This window comes from Leucoraja erinacea, chromosome 28 (genome assembly GCF_028641065.1).
Source record: "Leucoraja erinacea ecotype New England chromosome 28, Leri_hhj_1, whole genome shotgun sequence".
Classification (NCBI taxonomy): domain Eukaryota; kingdom Metazoa; phylum Chordata; class Chondrichthyes; order Rajiformes; family Rajidae; genus Leucoraja; species Leucoraja erinaceus.
The window spans coordinates 14,595,286-14,621,580 of record NC_073404.1 but is presented as its reverse complement, the minus strand read 5'-3'; the positions used below and the strand labels follow the sequence as shown (position 1 = coordinate 14,621,580).

Sequence of the window (26,295 nt, the reverse complement as noted above, 5' to 3'; positions counted from 1 at the left end):
TCAGGCTCCTGTAACTGGCAGGGGTGAATTGAATGTATGACCAGGGTGGTGTGGGTCTCTGATGATGCTGCCTGGCTTTTTTGAGGCAGCGACTCCTGTAAATCCCTTCAATGGTTGTGAAACAGAACTTGTGATGGGCTGGGCAGTGTTCACAGCTTTTTGCATGGGGATAGTGCAGGAGAGAGGTGCTGAAGTGGAAGATCAGCCCTGGTCCTGATGAAAGGAGCAGGTCTAAATGGCCTTATCCGGCTCCTATATTTGTATAGTTATGAGATATTTCCTGTTCAGATGAATGGACACTCATGGCAGAAGAATATAAGCCATTTAAGCAGAATAAAATAGGAAAGCATCACATTGTTAAAATGCTGAATGATTGAAAGGTGTTTTATTCAGCACCTGTGTCTGCCTGAAGACCAATAACTGAAAGGTAAATGTTGGTACAACAAGCAATTTGAAGGTAATGGCCAGCTGGTCTTTATTGCAACAGGATTCAAGTCCAAAACTAGAGGCATCTTATAAGGACACAAAGTGCTGGAGTAACTCAGCAGACAGGCAGCATCTCTGGAGGTTACTCCAATACTTTGTATCCTTTTGTGTACTCCAGAGATGCTGCCTGACCTGCTGAGTTACTCCAGCACTTAATGTCCATTTGTATAAACCAGCATCAGCGGTTCCTTGTTTCTACATTTTGACTGCTCCGCTATGAAATCTCCTCACAGCATGCCTACTTTAAAGACGTTCTCCTCCGCTCTCTGATGGGAGTACAGCGAGACCCTCTCTTACTGCTTCCCCTCTGCGATTCCTGCTGCTGCCCTTTACTGCAGTCTGAAGTAGGGTCCTGACGTGAAACATCGCCTATCCATGTTCTCCAGAGATGCTGCCCGACCCGCTGAGATCACTCCGGCACTTGACATATTGTGTCCAGGTCTGGTCTCCCTGCCTAGGGATGGATATATTTGTAATAGCGTGAGAAGGCTCGCCAGAATATTATCGCATCCAAAGAGGAGAAAATAAACAAACTGGGTTGTAAAGTTTTAGTACAATGAGGATGTGAGGTAATTTCATTGAAATGTTCAATGTTCTTAAGGAGTTTGACAGTGTGTATCTAGCAATGGCATTTCCAGACTAAGGTGTCTATAATCAGGATCACAGTCTCCATATACAGTGCATTCAGAAAGTATTCAGACCCCTTCACTTTTTCCACATTTTGTCACGTTACAGCCTTATTCTAAAATGGATTAAAACATTTTTTTTAATCATGAATCTACACACAATACCTCACAATATAAAAGTGAAAACAGGTGTTTAGAAAATTTTGCAAATTAATTAAAAATAAATAACTGAAAATATCACATTTACATAAGTATTCAGACCCTTTGCTATGATTCTCAAAAATTGTCCGTAGACCTCTGAGTCAGGATTGTGTCGAGACACGGATCTGGGGAAGGGTATAAAATAATTTCTGCAGCATTGCAGATCCCAAAGAGCACAGTGGCCTCTGTCATTCTTAAATGGAAGAACTTTGAAACCAACAGGACTCTTCAGAGAGCTGGCCGCCCGGCCAAACTGAGCAATCGGGGGAGAAGGGCCTTGGTCAGGGAGGTGACCAAAAACCTAATGGTCACTCGGACAGAGCTTCAGAGTTCCTCTGTGGAGATGGGAGAACCTTCCAGAAGGGCAACTATATCAGCAGCACACCACCAATCAGCCCTTTATAGTACAATGGCCAGACGAAAGCCACTCGTCAGTAAAAGGCACATGACAGCCCGCTTGGAGTTTGCCAAAAGGCACCTAAACAAGGTTCTCTGGTCTGATCAAACCAAGATTGAACTCTTTGGCCTGAATGCCAAGTGTCACGTCTGGAGGAAACCAGGCACAGCTCATCACTTTACCTAAGATGAAGCACGGTGGTGGCAGCATCATGCTGTAGGGATGTTTTTCAGCGGCAGGAACTGGGAGACTAGTCAGGATCGAGGGAAAGATGAACTGAGCAAAGTACAGAGAGATCCATGATGAAAACTTGCTCCAGAGCGTTCAGGACCTCAGACTGGGGTGGAGGTTCACCTACCAACAGGACAACGACCCTAAGCACACAGCCAAGACAATGCAGGAGTGGCTTCGTGCCAAGTCTGTGAGAGGATCTGCAGAGAAGAATGGGAGAAATTACCCAAATACAGGTGTGCCACGCTTGTAGCGTCATACCCAATAAGAATTGAGGCTGTAATCATTGCCAAAGGTGCCTCAACAAAGTACTGAGTGAAGGGTCTGAATATTTATGTAAATGTGATATTTCAGTTATTTATTTTTAATTATTTGCAAAAATTTCTAAACACCTTGTTTTGCTTTTTCATTATGGGGTATTGTGCATAGAAGAACGGTGAAAAAAAATGAATGTAATCCATTTTAGAATAAGGCTGCAACATAACAAAATATGGAAAAAGTGAAGGGGTTTGAATACTTTCTGAATGCACTGTAAGGAATACATCACTCAAGGCTGAGATGAGAATAAACTTCTTCACTCAGAGGACAGTAAATCTTCAGATTTTTCTACCCAAGGCAGTGGCGGTTCAATAACTGGAGGTACATTCAGATTAGAGGTGGATAGATTTTGGGGAAATTTAAGGAATTGAGGGGTGCAAAAGAGTGGAGTTTTGTTAAAAGACGGGGATAGGCTCAAGATGTGTGGGCTGAATAGCCCATTCGTGCTTCTATTTTGTTTTAAGTTTCGCTGGCTTTGCCTGAGGTCACATTCCAAAACGAGAATCGTAATAAAAACAGGCCCTTTCTTGTCCTGATGCCAAACAATCGGTTCACAAAGGGTTAACAAGCCGTCTCCGGCAGATCCATTTTTTTCACTCGTATGGAACTGGTCCCAAATACATCACCCGATGGGAAAGTGCTTGTTCTTACTCATGAAATACCTTTGTCAATATGCTCCACCCACCAGATACCAGCAATGAATTCCAGACAGATGTATAGAAGGGCAGTGAAGTTTCCAGCTCGAATCAGTGTGGGGAATCTTCACTCCAGAGACCATGGGATCCAACAAACTGAGTGAAAATGTGTCTGGCTTTTTATTTGAGTACAAGACCCCTCGGTTGATAGCTCTGAGGGACAAGAGGGTCGGACTAATTTTCCGGCTGATCCAGCTCGTTGTGCTTGCGTACGTTGTGGGGTAAGAGAACGTTTGTTTCCCCATCTTGAGTATTGTACGTTAAGTGAGGCTGGAGAGATGAGACTCTGGTCACTTTGCACGTAAGGGTAGATGGATGTTAGTAGGCTGCCTTTCCACCTATAACAAGAGGCAAGAAGAGACTTGGGTTGAGGTTGGCCACAATCTGCTTTCTAAAATCCCCAGTCTTGAAGTTACACTGTGGACCAACATTGCCGGGGTTGTTGAACGATCAGCATTAGCTTCCCCGCCCTCTCAGCTTATTCTCTCCTTCCCTCCCACCGTTCCACACCCATTGCTCTCAGCATCAGTTATCTTTTATGATCGTTCCACCTGCCGTCCAATCTTCCCTGTTCATCTGTTTCTTCTCCACATGAGATTTCACTGTTGCTAGGGTACCTTAGGATACTGGAACAGTGCTTGGAAGATATGCTACAGCTATGCATAGAAACATAGAAAATAGGTGCATGGTTTTTATTTTAATTAATTCATCTTCGAGGATCGGGACATGGGTGGCAAGGCCAACCTTCAATGCATGCCCCCAAGCATACCCCTTCCTGGAGAAGGTGATGATGAGCTTCCTCTATGAACCACTGAAGACCTTCTGGTGAAGGTGCTCCCAAAGTCCATGTTGCGGTGGGTATCGAGCTATGTGTCAATAAGGACAGAAGTGGACAGAATGTTTATGTCACAAGTTCTAGGAGCAGAATTAAGCAATTCAGCCCATCAAGTCTACTCCACCATTCAATCATGGCTGATCTATCATCCCCTCTCAACCCCATTCTCCAGCCTTCTCCCTTACCCTTTAATTTTCTGCGCCAGCCTACCGTGGGATCTTGGTAAAAGCCAGACCGAAGTCCATGTGAACCATATCAATCAGTCTACCTTCATAAGTTCTCACAGTTACCTCCTCAAAAGCTCTTTTCAGGTTTTGTGAGGCGCGATCTCCTCTGCAAATCAAAACCTTGCTGCCTTCTCCTTTGTATTAGATGGTCTATTCATGGTGCAACACTGACTTTGTTTACCCATGCTCAGGAGGCTTTAGGGCAGCACAGCGGCGCAGCGATAGAGTTGCTACCTTACAGCGCCAGAGACCCAGGTTCGATTTTGACTACGTATGGGTGCTGTCTGTATGGAGTTTGTCCATTCTCCCTGTGACCGTGTGGGTTTTCAGGTGCTCCGGTTTCCTCCCACACTCCAAAGACGTACAGGTTTGTAGGTTAATTGGCTTCTGTAAATTGTCCCTAGTGTGTAGATAGTGTTAGTGAATGGGGTGATCACTGGTCGGTGCGGACTTGGTGGGCCGAAGGGCCTGTTTCCAGGCTGCATCTCTAAAGTCTAACGGTACAGTTAGACCATGAGCACAAAATATTATCGGCTGACTATGAGAAACTAACTCTAAACACCCAGACAGCCATCACCAGACAGAAACAATAAATCGTGTTTAGTTAACTCGTAAGAAGCATATTAAAATTACAACCGTGACCGAATGTTATGGTGCAATTTCCAGTGAGTTTTTGTCCATTGCATGTCAGTGTGTGAAAAACAAGCCATGAGATTCCAGAGGACTAACGCCAGACTCATGCCCCAGAGAGTAAGACGAGAAGCGAGGTGGGGAACAATTTCCCATGACTTACAGATAGATATCCCAAAATTCCAGAAGTTTGGGAAATATGTGCCTTTGAGGGCACTGTTGGCGCAGTGAGACATTCTAAATCATGTCTCAGAAGCGCCATCATGTGCAATGTGGCACAGTGCCTTCTGAGGAGCTACGTCGAGGTGTGAATAAGAGCAAGGTTAAAGAAGGGAGTTTTAAATGGAAGCGAGGGGTGGGTAGGTTTATTGAGGGACATCCAGAAACTGGGACCCAGACACCTGAAGGTATACCCTACAATGGAGACAAAAAGGAAGGTCGCAAACCGAAACATCACTTATCTATTCCCTCCACAGATGCTGCCTGGCTTGTTGATGCCTCCGCGCTTTGTGTTTTAGTTTAACCTGCAATGTTGGACTGCACAAGAAATGAGAATTGGAGGAGCGTGGAATCTCATGGATAGTAGTGCCTGAGAAAGTGATAGAGATATGGAGAGGTGGGAGCCAGTGTGGCGGGAGGAATGACCAATGCCATCCACCGGAGCTTTGGGATGGTATTATACGAATACAGAGTAATTCTTTGGCTTTGCAATGTTTGGGGACATGCCAACAACATGCAGGATGCCACATGATGGCCAAACCTGGGCTGGAAATCAGTCCCCTTGTGTTGTCAAAATGCAACTGATGGCATGCAAGAAAGTTAAATCCCCACGGCCTATAAAGAGGCAAAATGATAGAAGCCATGGATTGAGGGGCAAGGCTGGAATGAGAGGTTGAGCCTGGGGTAGGGATCAGGCCGGGGCGAGCGGGAGCTGGGACAGTCCCCAGTGTTGGTGCAGCCACAAACAAAGGTGGCCTTCAGAACAAAGGCGATGTGTGCAGGGATGGACTGCAGATGATGGTTTAAACTGAAGACAGACACAGAAAGCAGTCTGAAGAAGAGTCTCGATGTGAAACATCACCTATTCCTTTTCTCCAGAGATGCTGATTGACCTGCTGAGTTACTCCTGCTTTCTGTGTCTGCCTTCAGGACAAAGGCAATGTTGGTTATACCTCTCCCTCCGTTGTCTGGAGACGGGCTGCAGTTGGGTGTGCTAGGTCCCTTGGCGTTGGTGGGTCGGGTGGGTATGCTAACATTGGGAAATGTCCCTGTACCTTGAGCTGGAGACGGGACCAGGGATTTCCCAGTTTGCCACCTCTCACTGCAGGCTTCCGGCTGAAGTTAACATCCAGGTTTTGTTCACTTGCTGCAGCTGGGTTTTTATCTACGAGAAGGGCTACCAGAGCACAGGCTCCACCATCAGCTCCGTCTCCGTGAAGGTGAAAGGCTTCGGCTTCACCAACCTCTCCAGCGTTGGCCCCAAGGTGCTGGACGTGGTTGACTACACTTTCCCATCGCAGGTAAGAAAGGCGAGTGTCAATGTCAACTGCATTTGACCATCGGTGTGCAACAGCCCAAGGGCTGACCCACTGCCGACATTTCAGGGTCACCTTTGGGGTCACCTGGCGTGGTAGGGTGGGATGGGGTGGACAGTTACAACACCATCGACCTGAAACCGGGACAACTTGGCTCCTTCACTAGCCCAGCTAATTATCGCCCAGCAGTCTGCAAGTAGATTTTTTTTAATTAATTAATTAATTTAATTTATTTTTTAATTAAAAAATTTTTTTTTTTAATTTATTAGAAGTAAGTACAATGCATTGGTACAAAAATTATATTAACATATTACATTCTCTGTACAACTTCCTTTTTTTTTAAAGAGAGGTGAGAAAAGAGAGAGGAAAAAGAGGTTGTGAAAAGTGAAGAATATACTAGTGAACATGATAAAGAAAAAGTGAAAAAAAGGAATGTGAAGAAGGAAAGCAGGAGGGAGATTATTCATTCGCCACAAGGAGATGAATTTTTTATATTCTAAATCATCTTTCACCCATACCTGAAACTTTTAGTTTTCATGATACTATGTCACCACATGAATCCAATAAATCGATAAATGGGGACCAACTCATTAAGAATTGGTCTTGTTTGTCTATTAGGAGGAGTCTCATTTCTTCCAAATGTGCTGTGTCCAGCATATTACTGATCCACATTTTAAATGTTGGTATATTAGCATTTTTCCAAAATTTAAGTATAAGTTTTTTTGCTGTTATTAACCCAGTCTGCCAGTAGATGAACAGTGTTAGTAACTGTAACATCAATTGATACTTCAAATCCAACAAGCCAAAGGAGATGAGGAGAGATTTCTTTAGTCAAAGGGTGGTGAATCTGTGAAATTCTTGCCACAGACGGCTGTGGAGGCCATGTCAATGGATATTTTTTAAGGCAGAGGTTAACAGACTCCAGATTAGTAGGGGTGTCAGGGGTTATGGGGAGAAGGGAGGTGAATGGGGTTGAGAGGAGAAGATAGAGCAGCCATGATTGAATGGCGGAGTGTACTTGATGGGCCGAATGGCCTCATTCTGCTCCTCTAACATGAACTTATGAAGCTAATGCTAACCATCGACACTCCGCTCCAGACCCCATTGTGGCCTATTTTGACCAAAGAGATGAGGCAAGAGGATGTCGTTGATAGGTTACAAAAGCTTGAAGCACGTACCACCAGATTCAAGAGCATCTTCTTTCCTGCTGTTATCAGATTCTTGAACAGTCGTCTCACACATGAAGATGAAGTCTTGATCCCCCAACCTACCTCTTTATGGCCCTTGCACTTTTTTAACTGTATCTTCTCTGAAGCTGAAACACTTTACGCCACATTCAGTGATATTCCTCTTGTGCTCCATCTCGATTATGTATACATTTATGTGTGGTACGATCTGACTGGAGGGAACACAAAACAAACCATTTCAGTGTTTTTCAGGACAGGTGACACCTTCAGGATCAGGGGCTTGGGCCTGCAGGGTCAACATCCTGGGGGTAAGGTCCGGGGTTGGTGTAGGAACTCTAACACAGGGGGGCAGTGTGGGAAGGGGGGGAGGGGTGTCCAGGGTCTCTTGGTAAAAGGTTCAGAGCTGTTATTAAGGAACTGCAGATGCTGGAAAATCGAAGGTAGACAAAAATGCTGGAGAAACTCAGCGGGTGCAGCAGCATCAATGGAGCGAAGGAAATAGGCAACGTTTCGGCCCGAAACGTTGCCTATTTCCTTCGCTCCATAGATGCTGCTGCACCCGCTGAGTTTCTCCAGCAATTTTTGTCTACCTTCAGAGCTGTGATGCTGAGACAAAGGTGCAAGGTCATGACCCTGGAGAAAGGTCCTGGGTCGGAGTTCAGGGTTATGACCCTGGGGGAATTGTTCAGGGCCGGGGGGGGGGTTTTGGGGCCTTGTTCATGGCGGAAAGGTTCAGGGTCTTGCACCTGAGAAAAAGTTCTATGGTCAGAGACCTTTGTGAAAAGTCCAGAGCCAGAGAACTTGGGGAAAAGTTCACGGCCATGGCTGTGTGGGGGGGGGGCGAAGGTTCAGGGTCATGACCCTGGGGAGATTGAGAGGTGGGAGAAAGATTCCACCAGTGGCAGAAATTAAACGGCCGCCATGCCAGCTCTGCAAAGCCTGCACCAAAGTTGCTTCAGATGCTGACTGTGCTCCTTAAACTGTGCTGAGAATATTGTTAGAATATGGTCTCCATTCATTGACTATTTGAAGGGGTAGATCGGTTCAGCACTGGAACTTAACTGAAGCTTGGACTCAGGATTAGATGAAAAGTTATTCTTTATAATCCACGAACCTATCTCCAATCACGTATTATTAGTAAATCATTCCATTCTTTTTTTTTAATATTGACATTTGTGGGTTTTTTTCCTCTTTCTCTCTTACTTCCTATCTTAAAAAAAAAACTAGAAGCAGAATCAATCCACAATTGATAATATTAATAATGTACGGCTGATATAAATGAAATGTTTATAATATGTGTTTGCTTCTAATAAAAATATTAAAGCAATTAAAACAAACTGTGCTGAGAGGGTTGAAATTCCATATCTAGGCTGTTAACTACAGTATCACTCAGAGTGAAGAGAGGGAATTACTTACTTATCTCTCTCTGCCTCTCATCACCTGTCTGTGTTTCCTTCCTAAGGGATCGAGCTCCTTTGTCATAATGACCAATTACATCCTAACTCGGAAGCAGTCCATGAAGTTCTGCGGACAGGTAAGCTCCCAGGTGTTCTCCCAGTGGTGGTGCCTGGGCCACCATTGCCCGTGTGTGGGTGGAGTCCATTTACACCCCGTCCCATGTGCTGCTGTATTGACGCCAACAAATGGGCATCAGATTCAACCCAGGCCACTCCATAAGACCACAAGAGATCAGAGCAGAATTAGGCCATTCAGCCCATCTGGTCTGCTCTGCCATTCGATCATAGAAACATTGAAAATAGGTGCAGGAGTAGGCCATTTGGTCCCGCGAGCCAGCACCGCCATTCAATATGCTCATGGCTGATCATCTTAAATCAGTACCCCATCCCTGTTTTCTCCCCATATCTCTTGATTCCATTAGCCCTAAGAGCTATAATCTAACTCTCTCTTGAAGAGATAGATCTATTTTTCCCTCTCAACCCTATTCACCTGTCCTCTCCTCGCAACCTGTGTAGCCTTTACTATTGGAGAACATATCAATTGCCACTTCAAAAATACTCAATATCTTGGCCCATAGTTTCACCACCTTCTGGCTAAAGAAATTGCTCTTTAGAAAGATGAAGGTACGTCCTTTTATTCTGAGGCCATGCCCGAAGAAGGGTTTCGGCCTGAAACTTTGCCAATTTCCTTCGCTCCATAAATGCTGCCGCACCCGCTGAGTTTCTCCAGCAATTTTGTCTACTCAGAATAACAGGATCAGTGAACCGTCAGCAGCCTCTCCCAGGCCAGTGAGGCTCTCAGTACAATCGCCTCCTGACATCAGAAACAGGTTTTCCATCTCAAGCTTTGCTTGAGGAAGACACTACCAAGTGGATAGAAGAGTCAAAGGTGCTCTCAAAGTCATAGAGTCTTAGAGTCATACAGCATAGACCTTTGGCCCAATTATCCGAGGCCAATCAACATGTTCCATCTACACTCGTCCCACCTGCCTGCGTTTGGCCCATATCCCTCTAAACCTGTCCTATCCATGTACCTGTCTAAATGTTTCTTAAGCAATGCGATAGCACCTGCCTCAATTACCTCCTCCGGCAGCTAGTTCCATACATCCACCACCCTTTATGTAAAAAAGTCTCCTTGGAAAGGTGAAAGGTCCTCATCCACTCCTGGAAACTCAGGTCTATGGCTGCTCAAGATGGACACAGATCAGCTTGCTGATAGTATTGAGAACTTTGAGCCCATGCATGTGGAGCGCGCATAGTCAGTACAAGTCACCCCCATCGCCATCCACCTGCCTGTTCCACCTGTGGCATGTCTGCAGGTCCCACCTTGATCTTGCAACTGGAGTAGAAGCAAGTCACCCTCGACTCCAAGTGACAACTGGAAGAAGGGGAGAGGAATGGCTTTGTGCTGGATGTTGATGATGCGGAACCCAACATGTCAATGCTGTTGAACATCATAGGTCAACTCCCTCTCACTAGATCAGATTGGCGAAGGGTCTCAACCCAAAACATCACCCATTCCTTCTCTCCAGAGATGCTGCCTGTCCTGCTGAGTTACTCCAGCATTTTGTGACTCTCTCACTAGCGATGGGCCTGGTCCTGGGGTTTGTCTTTGTGTTTGCCTGGGGCCATGATTCACCCTGAGGCAAGGTGTCTGAATGCCAGCCTTTCTCAGTCACTGGTCTGGAATGGGACTCAAACCCACAGCCTTCTGATTCCAAGCAGGTCTTGCTGAGGGTCGAGCTGGAGCATGGGTTGGCAAGATGGAGGGGCTTTTGACTTCAGACTAGAGATATAGCATGGAAACAGGCCCTTCAGCCCACCGAGTCCGTGCCAACCAGCGATCAGATCACCCCGTACACCAACACTATCTTACACACTAGGGACAATTTACAGAAACCAATTAAACTACAAACCTGTACATCTTTGGCGTGTGGGAGAAAACCGGAGCACCCGGAGAAAACCAACGTGGTCAGACTGATCTGGGCAGTGCTGGATTATGACTTGTCACTTGCCTGTCACCTGCTGTGTTGTCTCTACCGCAGCATCGAACGTCCGGAGAGTGTGGAGCAGACAGCGACTGTCCCACTGGGAAGTTTAGCCGCTATGGACAAGGTAAGGATCACATCCTCACGATGCTCGTGTTCTGCAAAGTATCCCCAGTGGGCCGTGGATGCTGCTGGCAGCTGGGCAGTTCTACTCCCACTAGCTACGTGAAAGCAGCTTCAAGCAAGGTCCGAAGAAGGGTCCCAAATCAAAACATCACCTATCCATGATCTCCACTGATGCTTCCTGACCTGTTGAGTTACTCGAGAACTTTGTGTCCTTTTGTGTAATTAACCAGCATCCGCAGTTCTGTTTCTAACTCGCTACATGTCGTGATTACATCATGCCGACAGCTCTCTTGCCACCATTCACTGCCCGCCCCCACAGAACACTGGCCTTCCTCCACTCTCCCTCACCCCCACAAAACACCCCCCTCCCTCCATTTTCCCTCGCTGGCTGATTTGGATCAAGACTGAGCCCATGTTTTGGGCGATTTTGGAGTCACAGTTTTCGGTCACAGTTTGCATCCAAAACCCAGCAACCAAGTATGCAAGGGTAGAGAATATCCTCTCCTTAAACATGCAACTCTGTGGTGCAGCTGGTGGAGCTGCTGCCTCCCAGCTCCTGAGACCGGGGTTCAACCCTGACCTCAGTGTGTGTTTGCACATTCTCCCCGTGACACATGGGTCTCCTCCAGCATTCCAAACACATGCAGGTTGGTGGGTTAATTGTCTGCTATTAATTGCTCCCACTGCATGGGTGGGCGGGGGAAGAATCTGGGGGAGTTGAAGGCAATGTGGAGAGAATAGAACGACATTCTTGTGTGCAGGTAGCTTATGATCACACAGTTACAATGGAGCAAAGGGCAGGTTCCTGACTATGACTATGATTTGATGAAAACCGAGCCGAGTTTCAACATTTGCCAACACAGGTATTCCCTGACTTACATGATAAATGTCAGGAGATTCCCAGAAACTGGGAGGAAACAGGGTTCTCCTCACCTCAGCTACTTTGGAGCAAGTCTGGATCCCCAGACCCACCAAAATATCTCAGGGGCAAGAGAAGTGGAACGACAGACACTGCACTAAAACTGGAGGGAGACATGAAAATATTTGGAGATAAGAGGAAAATAGATTAGATATGGCAAGCGCAACACATGCTTTTTGATGGTTTTCTTTCTATGTATTTCAATCTTCTCACGCCATGGAGGCCATTCAGCCCATTGAGTCTATGCCGGCTCTCAGAGCAATCTCCCTTTATTTACCTGCTTACCTGTTCCATCGCTTGCTCCCATCAATTCCTCAACGTTCTCACTCACCCTACGTACCGGGGGTGATTTGCAGCGGTTGACCTGGACGTCTTTGGGATGTGGGAGGAAAGCGGAGGAGAGCAGTGCAGTCACAGGGAGAGGGTGCAAACTCCATCCAGTCAGGATCGAACCCAGGTTGTCAGTGAGGAGAGGTGACAGCCACAGCTCCACCTCTTCCTTTCTAGACCTACGCTTGGCCTCAGCAGATTTCCCCACCCCTTTACCGTGGTCCACGTCCACATTGGCCAGCATTGCTCACACCCTCAGTAACATGCACGTTGCATTTTACCCCTTGGAACGACAGCCACGGTGGCGCAGCGGTAGAGTTGCTGCCTCACAGCGCCAGAGACCCGGGTTCGATCCTGACTACGGGTGCTGTCTGTACGGAGTTCGTACATTCTCCCCGTGACCCACGTGGCTTTTCTCCGACATCTTACATTTCCTCCCACACTCCAAAGATGTACAGGTTTGCGGGTTAATTGGCTTGGTGCAAATGTAATTGTCCCTAGTGTGTGTAGGATAGTTCTAGTGTACGGGGATCGCTGGTCGGCGCGGACTGGTGGGCCGATAGCAACTAAACGAAGCAACTAAATTGCTAATTACTGACATTTGTTATCGTCAGGCATGATGAGTGGGAGCTGCCGGAACAACTCTGCGGGAGTGAAGACCTGTGAGATCTTCGGCTGGTGCCCCGTGGAAGATGACCTCCATCTTCCAAAGTAAGGATCTCTTGTCAGATTCCAGGCCTGACATCGCCTGTGACGTACGGGAGTGAAGTCAAACCTACACCCGTGGCCCTGCTGTTGAAGCAACAATGCCCTAAATCCACAGCCCATTACTGACACACCCGAACCATAAGATATCATGCCCTTATGTTAGGACCAGCTGCAAAGTTCACTGTGCCTGCAGTGTTTGCTGCTCATGCAATGAATGAGTGGCTCCCCAGCAACTCTCTCATGCATCGCATGTAGGGAGGGGCATGAGAAATAGCAGCAGATGGGGGCCCTTCAGCCCATCATCACTGCCCTACCATTCAATGTTCAAGGCTGATCTTTTAGCTCAACACCACTTTCCTGCTCTAACCCCATTTTCCACCAGTTCCATGAGATCAAGGCTTTGCTCCCTTTCCATCTCCTTCTGATCCACCTGAGTCTGCTTGCACATCCTACTTTCCAACAACCCCTGACACCCCCCCCCCCCAGGCCGCCCCTTATTGCATACTTTCCCTTCACCCATCTATCCCATCTATCCCATCATCCACCACACTCCTCCCACTGTTCCCTATGCTTTCCGCTGCCTGTCTACCATTCCCCCCTCCATCCTTATCCACCTCCACTCTCCACTTTCCTTCCTCCTCAGATTCCCTTACCTGCAGACTTTTGTTCTCTCCACTCATCACCTTCCTCTGTCGTTATCTCCACCCGCCCTTCCCTCATCTCACTCCATCTACCATCAACCCTTCCTCACCTGGATCAACCTGTCACTTGCTATCACCTGCCCCACCCCTCCCCTCACCTCCTCACACTAGTTTTCTCCCCTCTACTCTTTCAGTCCAGATGAGTACCCCAAACCCAAACGTCAACTGTTCACTTGCCTCCACGGATGCTGCTTGACCTCCAGATGCCTGAGAGAGTCGCTGGGGAGCCGCTCATTGTTCCTCCAGCAATTTCCTTCTTTGCTTGAGATTTCCAAGGATATCCCACCTTTCGGGTGAAGGAATTCCTTCCCATCCCTGTCCCGGGATGACATGGCAGGTCACACCAGCACCCCATCATAGCCCGGCCTGCTGCCGTCGGTAATCCCTGACAATGACCTCCTACTGCTTTCCATAGTCCGCCCTTGCTGATGGCTGCAGAGAACTTCACCATTTTTATCAAGAACTCGGTCACTTTCACAGCCTTCGGCGTTTCAAGGTACCAATTCACAATATTGAGTTTTCACTCAGAGTTTTTCAAGATAATTTTGGGAAGAGAAAGAGCCAGCTGTGTTTTTACCAAGTGTACACTGTTTTCCAGGAGGAATTTGGTGGAATTCATTACCAAGGCATATCTGCGCAACTGCACTTACCACAAGGTCCATCACCCCCTCTGTCCTGTGTTTCGTTTGGGACACATTGCTGAAGAGATAAAGGAGAACTTCTCTACACTGGCATACAGAGTAAGTCTAGACTCCATCTACTGTGGGGATGGAGGGAGGACTCTACAGAACTTAGCATCATGGATTCATAGAAACAGGTCCCACCAACCATCAAACGGCCATTGTTATATTAATCTAACACTATCACATTTTATTCTCCCCATATTTCCATCAACTCCGCCCCTTAATAAGACGTGGCTCATCTTTTACCTCAGGAACTTTTTCCTGCAATAACCCCATATCTTATGATTACTTTAATATCAAAAATGCTAGCAATCGAGAACTTGTTTCCTTTTGCCGGAGCAGGCGGGGGTATTCAACGTGCTCTTAAAAGGAGAGGCAGCTGCTGGTGATAACTTGCCTCAAATCACATCTCTACCTTCCTCTGACCTTCACTGTGCTCCACCTCCACATTGCCCACAACTGACGGGCTTCCTCTAGGCTGCTGCGCCTGCCCTAGGAATTTTATGTTCAGAAGTCATAGGGGCAAAAGTAGGACATTCGGCCCAACGAGTCTATTCTGCCTCTATGGGCCACGTGTTGCTAAATGGGATCAATATGGATAGGTACCTGGCGGTGGGGGTGAATGCACATGCACCCACGCACACACACGCACGCACACGCACACATATGCACACACGTGCGCGCACACACGCGCACACACACGCACACACACGCGCGTGCTCACAGACACGCATGCACATACACGCAGAAATGAACACCGGACACATGGACACCAGACGCACACACACGGAGGATGCACACACAGAACACACACAGAGGAAACACACACACACACACTCAGGATACACACAGAGACAAGGGACCAACTTTGTCTTAAGCCCATGGCCTCGAGTCTCTTACTTCTAGGAATGGGGAAAAGTTTCTGATTATTTATCCGTGGACTGACACAAATACACACACACACGCACGCACACACACACACACACACACACACACACACACACACACACACACACACACACACACACACACACACACACACACACACACACACACACACACACACACACACACACACACACACACACACACACACACACACGCCCGCGCGCCAGCCAGCCAGCAGTGGCGTCAATAAAACTGAGCATCAGAAAGCGAGTGGACGTGAGGATGAGTTTCTCCTGCTTGGAAGTGGAAGTTATAATTTTTCAGTAGGTGGATTTATTGAGTGACCTTGTGAATCTGCGCTATTGTGATCACTCTGACATAACAGAACGAGATGCAGGCAGATTTGACAAAGGCTGGTCACTGCCCGCCACTGCTTCTGGTCACTGCCCGCCACTCCTGTTGTGTGTTGAATACCAGTCCAAGTGCCATGTGACAACAATAACCTGGTTTAGAGGTGAAAGTACAGCCTGAGACCAGACACATTCGAAGAGCATTGCTGACAGAGGGCTCTGGTCTTGCCTTGTTGAAGGGAGCCATGATTGGCATCGTGATAGACTGGGACTGTGACCTGGACTGGCCAGTGACTGACTGCAAACCCACCTACAGCTTCCACCAGCACTACCGGAGCCTGACCAAGGACCAGGTGTCAGTGGGCTTCAACTTCAGGTGAGCAACCTCCGACAGGTGACAGTGCTGGTGAGTAGGGTTCACATCTATACCTAACACACATCCGGTGTAAGGGCAGGAGGATTTCCCTATGGCACAGAGCTCAGGAGGTGGTAAGGGAGTCTCACCCAGTCCAACTCATGGGAAGCAGGATCCTGAGGTATCAGGCCCCAGCCTTTGATGGGAGAATGCACTAGGCCTGGTGAAGGGGCTGGGCAGCACAGCAGCGCAGCTAGTAGAGTCACAGCGCGCGGAGACCCTGATTCATCCTTGGGTGCTATATGTGTGGAGTTTGCAAGGTTTTTTCAGTTTAATTTAGAGATACAGCACGGAAACAGGTCCTATCGGCCCACCGAGTCTGCGCCAACCACCGATCCCCGCACACCAACACTATCCTACACACACTAGGGACAATTTACAATTTTACCGAAGCCAATTAACCTACAAACCCTTACGTCTTTGGAGTGTGGGAGGAAACCGGAGCACCCAGAGAAAACCCACGCAGTCCACAGGGAGAACGTACAAACTCTATACGGACAGCACCTGTAGACAGGAACGAACCTGGGTCTCTGGCGCTGCAAGGCAGTATTTCTACCGCTGCGCCACCGTTCTTCCTATGACTGCATGAGTTTCCTCCAATTGATCCAGTTTCATCAAACCTCCAAGAGATGTGCAGTTTGGTTGGATAATTAGCCGCCTATAATTGTGTGTGGAGTGGTTAAATCTATAGAGAGTTGATAGAATATGGTGAGAATAACATGGATTTAGTGTAAATGGGTGCATTGATATAAAATGTATAGTGAGAATAAACACACAAAATATAAATAAGGCTGTCCTCAAATCAGGTTCCAATGTATTTCTCAAAGCAGCAATGGATTGTTTCTGGAAATAAAGAACTGCAGATGCTGAAAATCTGAAATAAAAGCAGAGAGTGACACAAATACTCAGCAGGTCAGGCAGCATTTGTGGAGAGAGAAGTTGAGTTAATATTTCTAACACTCTTAAGGCCTTCCTTTTCTTTGAAGAACAAAGCAAGGGTCTGTGCAGGGACCACGGCCTTTGTTATCAATATTAACAATTTGGATGAGAATTCAGTTGGCATGATTAGCATGTTCGTGGATGACAACAAAATTGCTGACTTAGTCATGATTGAATGGCCTAGATGGACTAGACTTGATGGGCTGAATGGCCTAATTCTGCTCCTATGTCTTATGGTCAAGGTCAATTTCCCAAGGTAGGATTGTTTAAAACTAGAAGGGAAAGAGTTAAAGGGGAACTGAGGGGCAACTTCTTCACTCAGAGACGTGAGGGTATCTGGAGCAAGCAGACAAAAGACATAGTAAAGGCAGATACAATAACAGGGTATAAAAGATATTTGGGCAGGTACGTGGATAGGAAACATTTAGAGGGATATAGGCCAAACACAGGTAAACGGGACTAGCTCGGGTATGCAATTTGGTTCACATTGATGTGTAGGGCCAAAGGGTCTGTTTCCGTGACTGCTGATCATGAAGCCTATTTTCTCCCATTAGACCTATTTCCCTCTATGTTTTTTTTACCTGTATAGAACTATCCTAACGCCTCTTAAGTATTGTAATTGCATCTGCTAGTCCCACCTCCCCAGGCAACCTAATCCAGATATTCACTACCCTCAGTGAGAAAAACCTACCAGATCTCTTTTACATTTTTGACCTCACATTAAACCTCTAGTTCTGGACCCCACTGTCCTCAGAGAAAGTCTTTATATCCTATCCATGCCTGTCGTTTTATTTTATAAACCTCCATCAGGTCAATTTGCAGCCTCTTATGTTCCAATGAGAATAAATCCAGCCTGTCCTCTGACTACAGCCCTCCTTTCCAGCAATATCCTGATGAGTCTCTTCTGCACTCTCTCTCTCTCTGTTGCTACCACTTTCTTCCTGTGGTGTGGTGACCAGAACTGTACATAGTTGCAGTGTGACTAGTGTCTGGTGCAACTGCAACATGACTTCCCAATTCCTATGCAGAATGCCTGAGCCTATGAAGGCAAACATGCAAAATGCCTTAAAGACACAAAGTGGTGTGGTAACTCAGCAGATGAGGCAGTGTATCTGGAGTACATGGTTAGGTGAAGTTTCGGGTCAAGACCTTTCGTCAGACTCAAGAAATGACCCAAAACATCACCTGCAAGATTTACTCCAGCACTTTGTGTCCTTTTGTGTATTGAGCAGCGTGCTGCATGTGCAGTTCTTTGTTTCAACATACAAGACCAGCTGGATATCAAACACCTTCACTACACTAACCGCCTGGGTCACCTGTAGACCCAAGAGAAGCTGCAGGTGAAAGAGTAAAGAGCAGCCCCATGGTCTGTCAAATGGCGGAGAAATGTACAATGCAACTTGAATAAGGGAATCCAGTATAAATCCACAAAGTTGGGATACTTAGAATTCAAACTATAAAAGGCCTGAGAAACATTTCTTTACACAAATAACATTCCCCTTGTGCCCGGGCTGGACGCAGGGAAACTCAACTGCTTCAGACATTTGGAGCTGAACTGTTTGCGGACAATCTAATTGCCCACCACTACATTACGTCGGTGACTTCAATCAGAACTAAGTCAGTGACTTTGGATCATGCTGAGATTGTGATTGATGCCATAGAGAAAAACAACTCCCTCTGTTTCTGCATTTCACTCCCCATCTTCCTTCGTTATCACATTGCACCATTTGCACCCTTCTGTCTTTTCCAATTATCATCTCCAGGTTTAGTTGCTACCTCCATCCTTCTCTCCCCACCTGACTCTATCCATCAACTCCTCATCACCTGGATCCACCCATTACATACAGCTTGTGTCTCACCCCTTCTCCTCACCTCTCTCTGCCAGCTCTCTCCTCTCTACTCCATCGATCTGAAGAAGGGTCCCGACCCGAAATGTCCTTTGTCCATTTCCCTCCACAAATGCTGCCTGACCCGCTGAGTTCCTCCAGCAGTTTGTATTTTGATCAAGATTCCAACATCTGCCATCTTTTCCTTTCAGGCTTAGCCTGATATTAGTAGCATATTAAATCCCGTTGTTATTTTCCAAAGGTATGCTAAATACTATGTGGAAAATGGCACAGAAATGAGAGATCTCTACAAGGTCTTTGGAATTCGGTTTGATGTGATGGTGCACGGAAAGGTAAGGCTATTTACTGCTCTTGTGTTCTCCAAAATAAAGGATATATGTGATGGGGATGGAGCCTTCATCAGGTACCACGTGGTCAAGTGGGTTTAGTGCAATGATGACCCTACCTGAGGCCAGCTCCCACAGCTGGCAGAGCCGCTGCCTCAACAGGTTCAATCCTGACCTCCAACGCTGTCTGTGTGGTGTTTGCATGTTCTATGTGACAGCGGGCTTTCCTGCCAGGAGCTCCAGTTTCTTTCCACATCTCAAATATGTGCAAGTTGTGGTGTGTATGAGGAGGGGGGGGGGGGGGGGGGGGAATGAACTGCTATCAATAATCCCTGGTGGGTGGGTGATAAAATCTGGGAGTATTGATGGGATGATGACAAGAATCCAATGGGATTAAAGGAACTGGGAGCTTGATGGTCAGAATGGGCCCAGTGGGCCGAATGGCCTGTCCCTGTGTTGTGTGACTTGACGACTCTTTCAATTATTATTATTATTATTATTATTTTTGCCTTCTGCAACTTCCATCAAGTAGCATAACTAATCGGGAGTAACTTTGCTGATCGCTGTCAGACTGTGGCCGTCACTTGTTTCTCAGCCCCGGAATGCATCAGTTATCAGTGAGAACCACAAGACAACTTTCATGCCAACAGCCAGGCCTAGAGGGGAAAGGCGTCCCTTGGGGATAGAAGCCGCAGCCAACAACATGGGTGGCTTGGCTGTACGGAGAGTGAAGAGAAAGCTCCAGTCAGCTGCAGTCACAGGGGATTCTGTTCTGTTGCCGGGCAAGCAGGCAGACATCACTCTGGTGGACAATGAAGATCTAATCATCTCTGTCAGAGCCCCGGCTATCTTCTCCCTTGCACTCCCGTAGGCAAGCTGGGAACTGGGATGCATCTTATCGGACCTGGGGAATTGTCCGCCTGTTAAGAAATACTACACATCCTTCTTTTCAACAGTGACTTGAACAGTTGAAGTTTCACTGCTTCAAACGTCTTTCAAAGGCCACCTGCCCAAGCCATTGTAGCTACATCCTTTGGTGCTCAGTTTAAGGCCATTCGCCACTTACCACTCTACTGATGCCCCAGTTCACCAACCAGTCGCCTGTCACCATCACTTGTTGCAGCAACATCACCTCTTCCCAGCAGATAGTCATGGAGTCATAGAGTTAGAGAGTGATACAGTGTGGAAACAGGCCCTTTGACCCAACATGTCTCAGCTACACTAGTCCCACCTGGCGGCATTTGGTCCATATCCCTCCAAACCAGCCCTATCCATGTACCTGTCTAACTGTTTCTTAAATGTTGGAATAGTCCCTGCCTCAACTACCTCCTCTGACAGCTTGTTCCATACATAGTCATGGCCCAGCTCATCCTACCCATCCTAATGGCCCCCAACCCTACACCTCAAAGTACCCCAGGTCCCAATCCCACCCAAATGACAGCCTTCGGCCAAACTGGAGCATAATACGTATCAGGGGTTGGCTGCTCTTTACAACAACGGAGCAGTTAATTGAGCATTGAATCTAAAGTTTAGTTTAGTTTAGGGATACAGCGCGGAAATATGCCCTTTGGCCCATCGAGTCCGCGATGACCAGCGATCCCCGCACACTAACACTATCTTACACACTCTAGGGGCAATTTACTATTATACCAAGCCGATTAATCTACAAACCTGTACGTCTTTGGAGAGTGGGAGGAAACCAAAGCACCCATAGAAAAGCCACGCTGGTCACGGGGTAAACGCACAAACTCCGTACAAACAAGCACCCGTAGTCAGGATCGAACCCGGATCTCTGGTGCTGTAAGGCAACAACTCTACCGATGTACCACCGTGCTGCACTGATAACAGCCCTGATGAAACTGATGTATGGGGAATCAAACCTCAATATGGTTGTGAAGATGGCTGTGGTCACTAGAGGGCAGTCATCTCAGCCCCAGGACAAGCGCAGAAATCTTCCAGCTCATTTTTTTTCATTCTTCATACAGAGGGTGGTGGGTACATGGAACAAGTTACTGGAGAAGTTAGTTGTGGCAGGCACTATTACAATATTTATAAGACATTTGGACAAGAACATGGATAGAAAAGGGTTAAGGCACAGATTACTGGAGTAACACAGCATGTCAGGCAGTATCCCAGGAGAACGTGGATAGGTGATGTTTCGGGTCAGGACAATTATTCAGAATGATTGTGAGGGGGGCGCGGTGGGGGTGGGGGAGAGAAAGCTGGAAGAGAGGAGGGGCAGGACTAAGCCCGGCAGGCAATAGACAGACACAGGGTGATGGAGTGTTATATGATATGCAGATGATTGGACAAAGGCCAGACATGAAAAGACTTCTGGTGTGACGGAAGGATTGAAGAGTTGCAAATTGTGAAGCTAGAGGAAGGAATGTCGTTGGAAGGGTGGGGGGGGGGGGTGGAGAAATAGGGGTGAGTCCAGATGGGGCACGGGGGAAGGAGGGAAGAAAGGGGGTTTATATGAGGGAAGAAGGAAGATGGGGTGGATTATGTATTCACATAAAATTGGAGAACTCAATGGCAGGGATGTGGCCTAAAGTCAGGCAGGTGGGACTAGTGCAGATGGAGCATTTTGGGCCGGCATGGGCAAGTTGGGCCAAAGGGCCTGTTTCCATTCTGAATGATTCCATGACCCAGCATAGACACAATATGCTGGAGTAACTCAGGTGGTCAGGCAGCATCTCTGGGTGACGTTTCGGGTGGAGATCCTGCTTCAGACAAGAGTCAGCCATGACTCAGTATTCTGGACACAACATCAGCTCAGTGATCACTCTCCATCACAAGACATAGATGGAGATTTTCATTAATAATTGTGCACCATTCACTTCCAGTCACAATTCATTAGATAATGAAGCTGCCCATGCAAGATCAGGACAATATTCAGACATGGGCTTGTAAGCAAGGTCAGATTCATGCCACTAAAGTGCCAGTCAGTGACTATCTCCAACAGGAGCTGGTCTAACCATCTATCCATGGCATATCCATTGTCGAGACCCCATCATCAATGTCCAAAAACACATGTGGACCAACCACATCTGTGCCTTGGCTACAATTTCAGGTCAAAGACTAGGAATCCTGCCGCAAGTGACTCATGAACTGACACCCCAAAGCCTTTCCATTATCTGCAGGGCACAAGTCAGGCTCACTTCCCACTTGTCTGCATGAATGCAAATTCAAGAAAGAGTTAGATTTAGCTCTTAGGGCTAACAGAATCAAGGGATATGGGGAAAAAGCAGGAACTGGGTACTGATTTTGGATGATCATATTGAATGGCGGTGCTGGCTCGAAAGGGCCGAATGGCCTACTCCTGCACCTGCTTTCTATGTTTCGATGTTTTAACTTCAACAACTCTTAAGAAGCCCAGCACCAACCGTTTGATTGCCACCCCATCACCCACCCTAAACATCCGCCCCCTCCACCACTGGTACCCGGTGGCTGCATTGTGTACCATCTACACTGTAGGTACATGCCCAGTCTACTCCAACTGCAGCTCGTAAGCCCAGCACCATGGACAAATGCTGCAGCTACATGGAAGCACCACCACCTGCAGGTTCCCTTCCAAGTCACGCGCCATCCTGACTTGGGAATATATCACCATTTCTTCATCATCGTTGGATCTAGATCCAGAAATCCTCTGCAGCAGCACTGTAGGAGTATCTGCATCAGAAGAACTGCGATGGTTCAGAAAAGCAGGTCAGGTTCTCAAGGCCAGTTGGGGATGGCCAATGGTGCTGCACTTGCTCTGGGAATTAATTTGTTTTTAAATGTGCAGCTGAGTTATTTGTGTTAATTTCTGTGAAGAAAATCTAGTTTACAGATCCAGCATATAAACAGGCCCTTCGGCCCACCGAGTCAACGCTGACCATCCATCACCCACCCATTCTATGTTTAGTTTTAGTTTAGTATAAAGATACAACGTGGAAACAGGCCCTTTGGCCCATCGAGTCCTCTCCGACCAGCAATCCCCACACACTAACACCATCCTACACACACTAGGGACAATTTACAATAATGCCAAGCCAATTAACCTACAAACCTGTGCGTCTTTGGAGTGACCACAATGTTACTCCACTTTTGCATCCTATGCACTTTACAGTTAATTTACAGAAGCCAATGAATGTACAAACCGGCACGTTTTTGGACTGTACCTGTGACACATACCCATCTGCTCCTCCGTCTGACACGCTCACTTAATTTCTCGGCTTCATTCTGTTTTACCCAGGCTGGTAAATTTAACATCATCCCGACCATGACAACCATCGGCTCTGGGATCGGTGTGTTTGGGGTGGTGAGTAGAATAACTAGATTATCTCCACACACACAGGCCAGACCCCAGGAGAGGGAACTGCCTGCATGAAGTTGCATGCTGCCTCTGCGATGTTGTGCCAGGGTTGGGGAGGGCAAGCAGTCAGAGTGCCCGGGGTCTACGAAACTGGGAGGAGATGGGAGTTGGTGGGCAGGCAGCCAACATTAGGGCCGAACAGCCTCCGCCCATTCCCTCTGCTCGCGAGGACTTGCGGTCAGTCAAGTTCAGAAACGTGAGTTGGGCCGGGACTTTGACCGAGCCCAGAGAGCTGCCCTGTAGTTGGAGCTGGGACAGGGGAACGAGTCAGGGCCATGGCTGGTGATCATCAAGGAGGGAGTCAGCTGATCAGGTGGGGGAGGGTCAGGTTGGCCATATAGCAGATACTTGGTGGGTCAGGGCCAGTAACCGGGTTGGGTGAGGGTCAGAAGGTTATTGTGGGCGTTGGAGAGGTGGGGGACTTGACTCAATGGGGCATTCATCTTGCAGTCTGCGGTAGATCAGCTTTTGCAGCTGAAAGGTGGCTGTTTTTGAATGATCCGTTTCTTTCTTTAAAGGCGACTATTGTGTGTGACTTAGTCCTCCTTCACCTCCTCCCAAAACGCAACTACTACAAGCAAAAGAAGTTCAAGAACGTGGAATCATCACTCCGAGCAGGGAGTGGACATTAGGCATCGCCTGGACAGGCTGACCCTGCAACTCTGACCCAGTGCCACCAACAGGACAATAGGCCTTTATGGCCAAGTTAGGTTTTTAACAACGTTTGACTTGAATTATACAAAATGGCGCCAGAAACGTGGCAACTCTAGAGAACTGTCTCAGTGAAATCTACTCTTCCTACACTTGTTAAGTATGATTCTGCCTTCGCATTGTAAGATTTTGACTGAACTGTATGCATGTGACAATAAAGTACATTTGAACCATTGAGTTGTCCAGCAGCAGCTCCCCAAGGTAACGTTGCCTCAAGAAGCAGCCAACGTAAGCAATGACCACTCACACCCCAGTCATTCCCTCTTCTCCGCTCTCCCACCAGGCAGAAGACACAAAAGCTTGAAAGCACATGGCACCAGATTGAAGAAAGGCTTCTTCCTTGCTGTTATCAGTTGACTGAACAGACCTTTCATGTACTTGGGATGAATTCCAGATCTTCCAATCTATCTCGGTTGCGCCCTTGTAATTGTTTCATATCGGTACTTATAACACTGGCAGTAACACTGTATTCTTCACTCTGTTTCCACCCTCTTTTATAACGCATGATGTACTCATGTGTGGTGTGATTTGCCCAGGATAACACGCACAACAAACTGGTTCTTTGTGTCTTGGTACATGTGACAATAAACATAAACTAACCACACCAAACCAAATTATCCAACGCACGCTCACTCCGTTTACTTTTAGGAACCTGAATAGTCTGGACTGAGGAGTTCAATAAAACTTACACTTGATCCTGGCTCTTTGATTAGCTTCGATTAACTAGTGGGATGACAATATTGCCTTCTCAGGCAATGGCATGATGTTATTGGATTTGCTTCCAACAGAGACCAAAGACTAACAAAGATGCCCTTCCTCTTACTCCTGAAGAAATGCCCAGGCAGAATGAGTCCTGTCATCAGAACCATGTCTTCTGCGTATCAGAAAAATGCCAATCCAATTCAACTAGAGCAAACTGACAGCAAAACATGGCGGTGCCTGCATGTGTAAATATGCAAAAAGGAACTCACTGTGCAGTTGCACGTGACAAATAAAGCCAGCATGACAAGTCAATCTCCCTATTTCCTTCGCTCCATAGATGCTGCTGCACCCGCTGAGTTTCTCCAGCTTTTTTGTGTAATTCGGCCCGAAACGTTGCCTATTTCCTTCGCTCCATAGATGCTGCTGCACCCGCTGAGTTTCTCCAGCTTTTTTGTGTAATCCACTTCTTCCCACCCTGCTTCCTGTAAGGACTCCATCCCCTACTCCCAATTCCTCCGTCTACGCCGCATCTGCTCCACGGATGAGGCGTTCCACACCAGGACATCTGAAATGTCCTAATTATTCAGGGAACGGGGGTTCCCCTCCTCCACCATAAATGAGGCTCGCACCAGGGTCTCTTCCATACCCCGCAACACTGCTCTCTCTCCCCATCCCCCCACTCGCAACAAGGGCCGAGTCCCCCTAGTCCTCACCTTTCACCCCACCAGCCGTCACATACAAAAAGTAATCCTCCGTCAGTTTCGCCACCTCCAACGTGACCCCACCACTCGCCACATCTTCCCATCTCCCCCATATCTGCCTTCCGCAAAGACCGCTCCCTCCATAACTCCCTTGTCAATTCTTCCCTTCCCTCTCGTACCACCCCCCCCCCGGGCACTTTCCCTTGCAACCGCAAGAGATGCAACACTTGTCCCTTTACCTCCCCCCTCGACTCCGTTCAAGGACCCAAGCAATCGTTCCAGGTGCGACAGAGGTTTACCTGCATCTCTTCCAACCTCATCTATTGCGTCCGCTGCTCTAGATGTCAGCAGATCTATATCGGTGAGACCAAGCGGAGGTTGGGCGATCGTTTCGCCGAACACCTCCGCTCGGTCCGCAATAACCAAGCTGACCTCCCGGTGGCTCAGCACTTCAACTCCCCCTCCCACTCCGTCTCCGACCTCTCTGTCCTGGGTCTCCTCCATGGCCACAGCGAGCAGAGCACTGGAAATTGGAGGAACAGCACCTCATATTCCGTTTGGGGAGTCTGCATCCCGGGGGCATGAACATCGAATTCTCCCAATTTTGTTAGTCCTTGCTGTCTCCTCCCCCTCCTCAGCCCCCCTGCTGTCTCCTCCCATCCCCCAGCCTTCGGGCTCCTCCTCCTTTTTCCTTTTCTTGTCCCCGCCCACCCCCGTCCCCGATCAGTCTGAAGAAGGGTTTCGGCCCGAACCGTTGCCTATTTCCTTCGCTCCATAGA

The 26,295-nt window shown here is 47.6% G+C and overlaps 1 protein-coding gene across 1 annotated transcript; it reads left to right on the top strand.

The window, feature by feature from the left end:
• On the top strand, window positions 1–25,128 carry p2rx1 (purinergic receptor P2X, ligand-gated ion channel, 1). The gene is made up of 11 exons (XM_055657415.1): window positions 1–3,175; window positions 6,019–6,166; window positions 8,738–8,902; window positions 10,871–10,940; window positions 12,803–12,899; window positions 14,013–14,093; window positions 14,196–14,337; window positions 15,758–15,894; window positions 18,961–19,051; window positions 23,283–23,348; window positions 23,921–25,128. Exons 1-11 carry the CDS (start codon window positions 3,036–3,038, stop codon window positions 24,032–24,034), a joined length of 1,251 nt encoding a protein of 416 aa, XP_055513390.1. The 5' UTR covers window positions 1–3,035; the 3' UTR covers window positions 24,035–25,128.
• The last annotated feature ends 1,167 nt before the right edge of the window (window positions 25,129–26,295 follow it).

Coding starts and splice junctions, on each gene's coding strand:
- p2rx1 (XM_055657415.1), top strand. CDS start 3,036: ATGGGATCCAACAAACTGAGTGAAAATGTGTCTGGCTTTTTATTTGAG. Junction 8,903..10,870: donor CCATGAAGTTCTGCGGACAG/GTAAGCTCCCAG, acceptor TCTCTACCGCAG/CATCGAACGTCCGGAGAGTG. Junction 15,895..18,960: donor TCAGTGGGCTTCAACTTCAG/GTGAGCAACCTC, acceptor TATTTTCCAAAG/GTATGCTAAATACTATGTGG.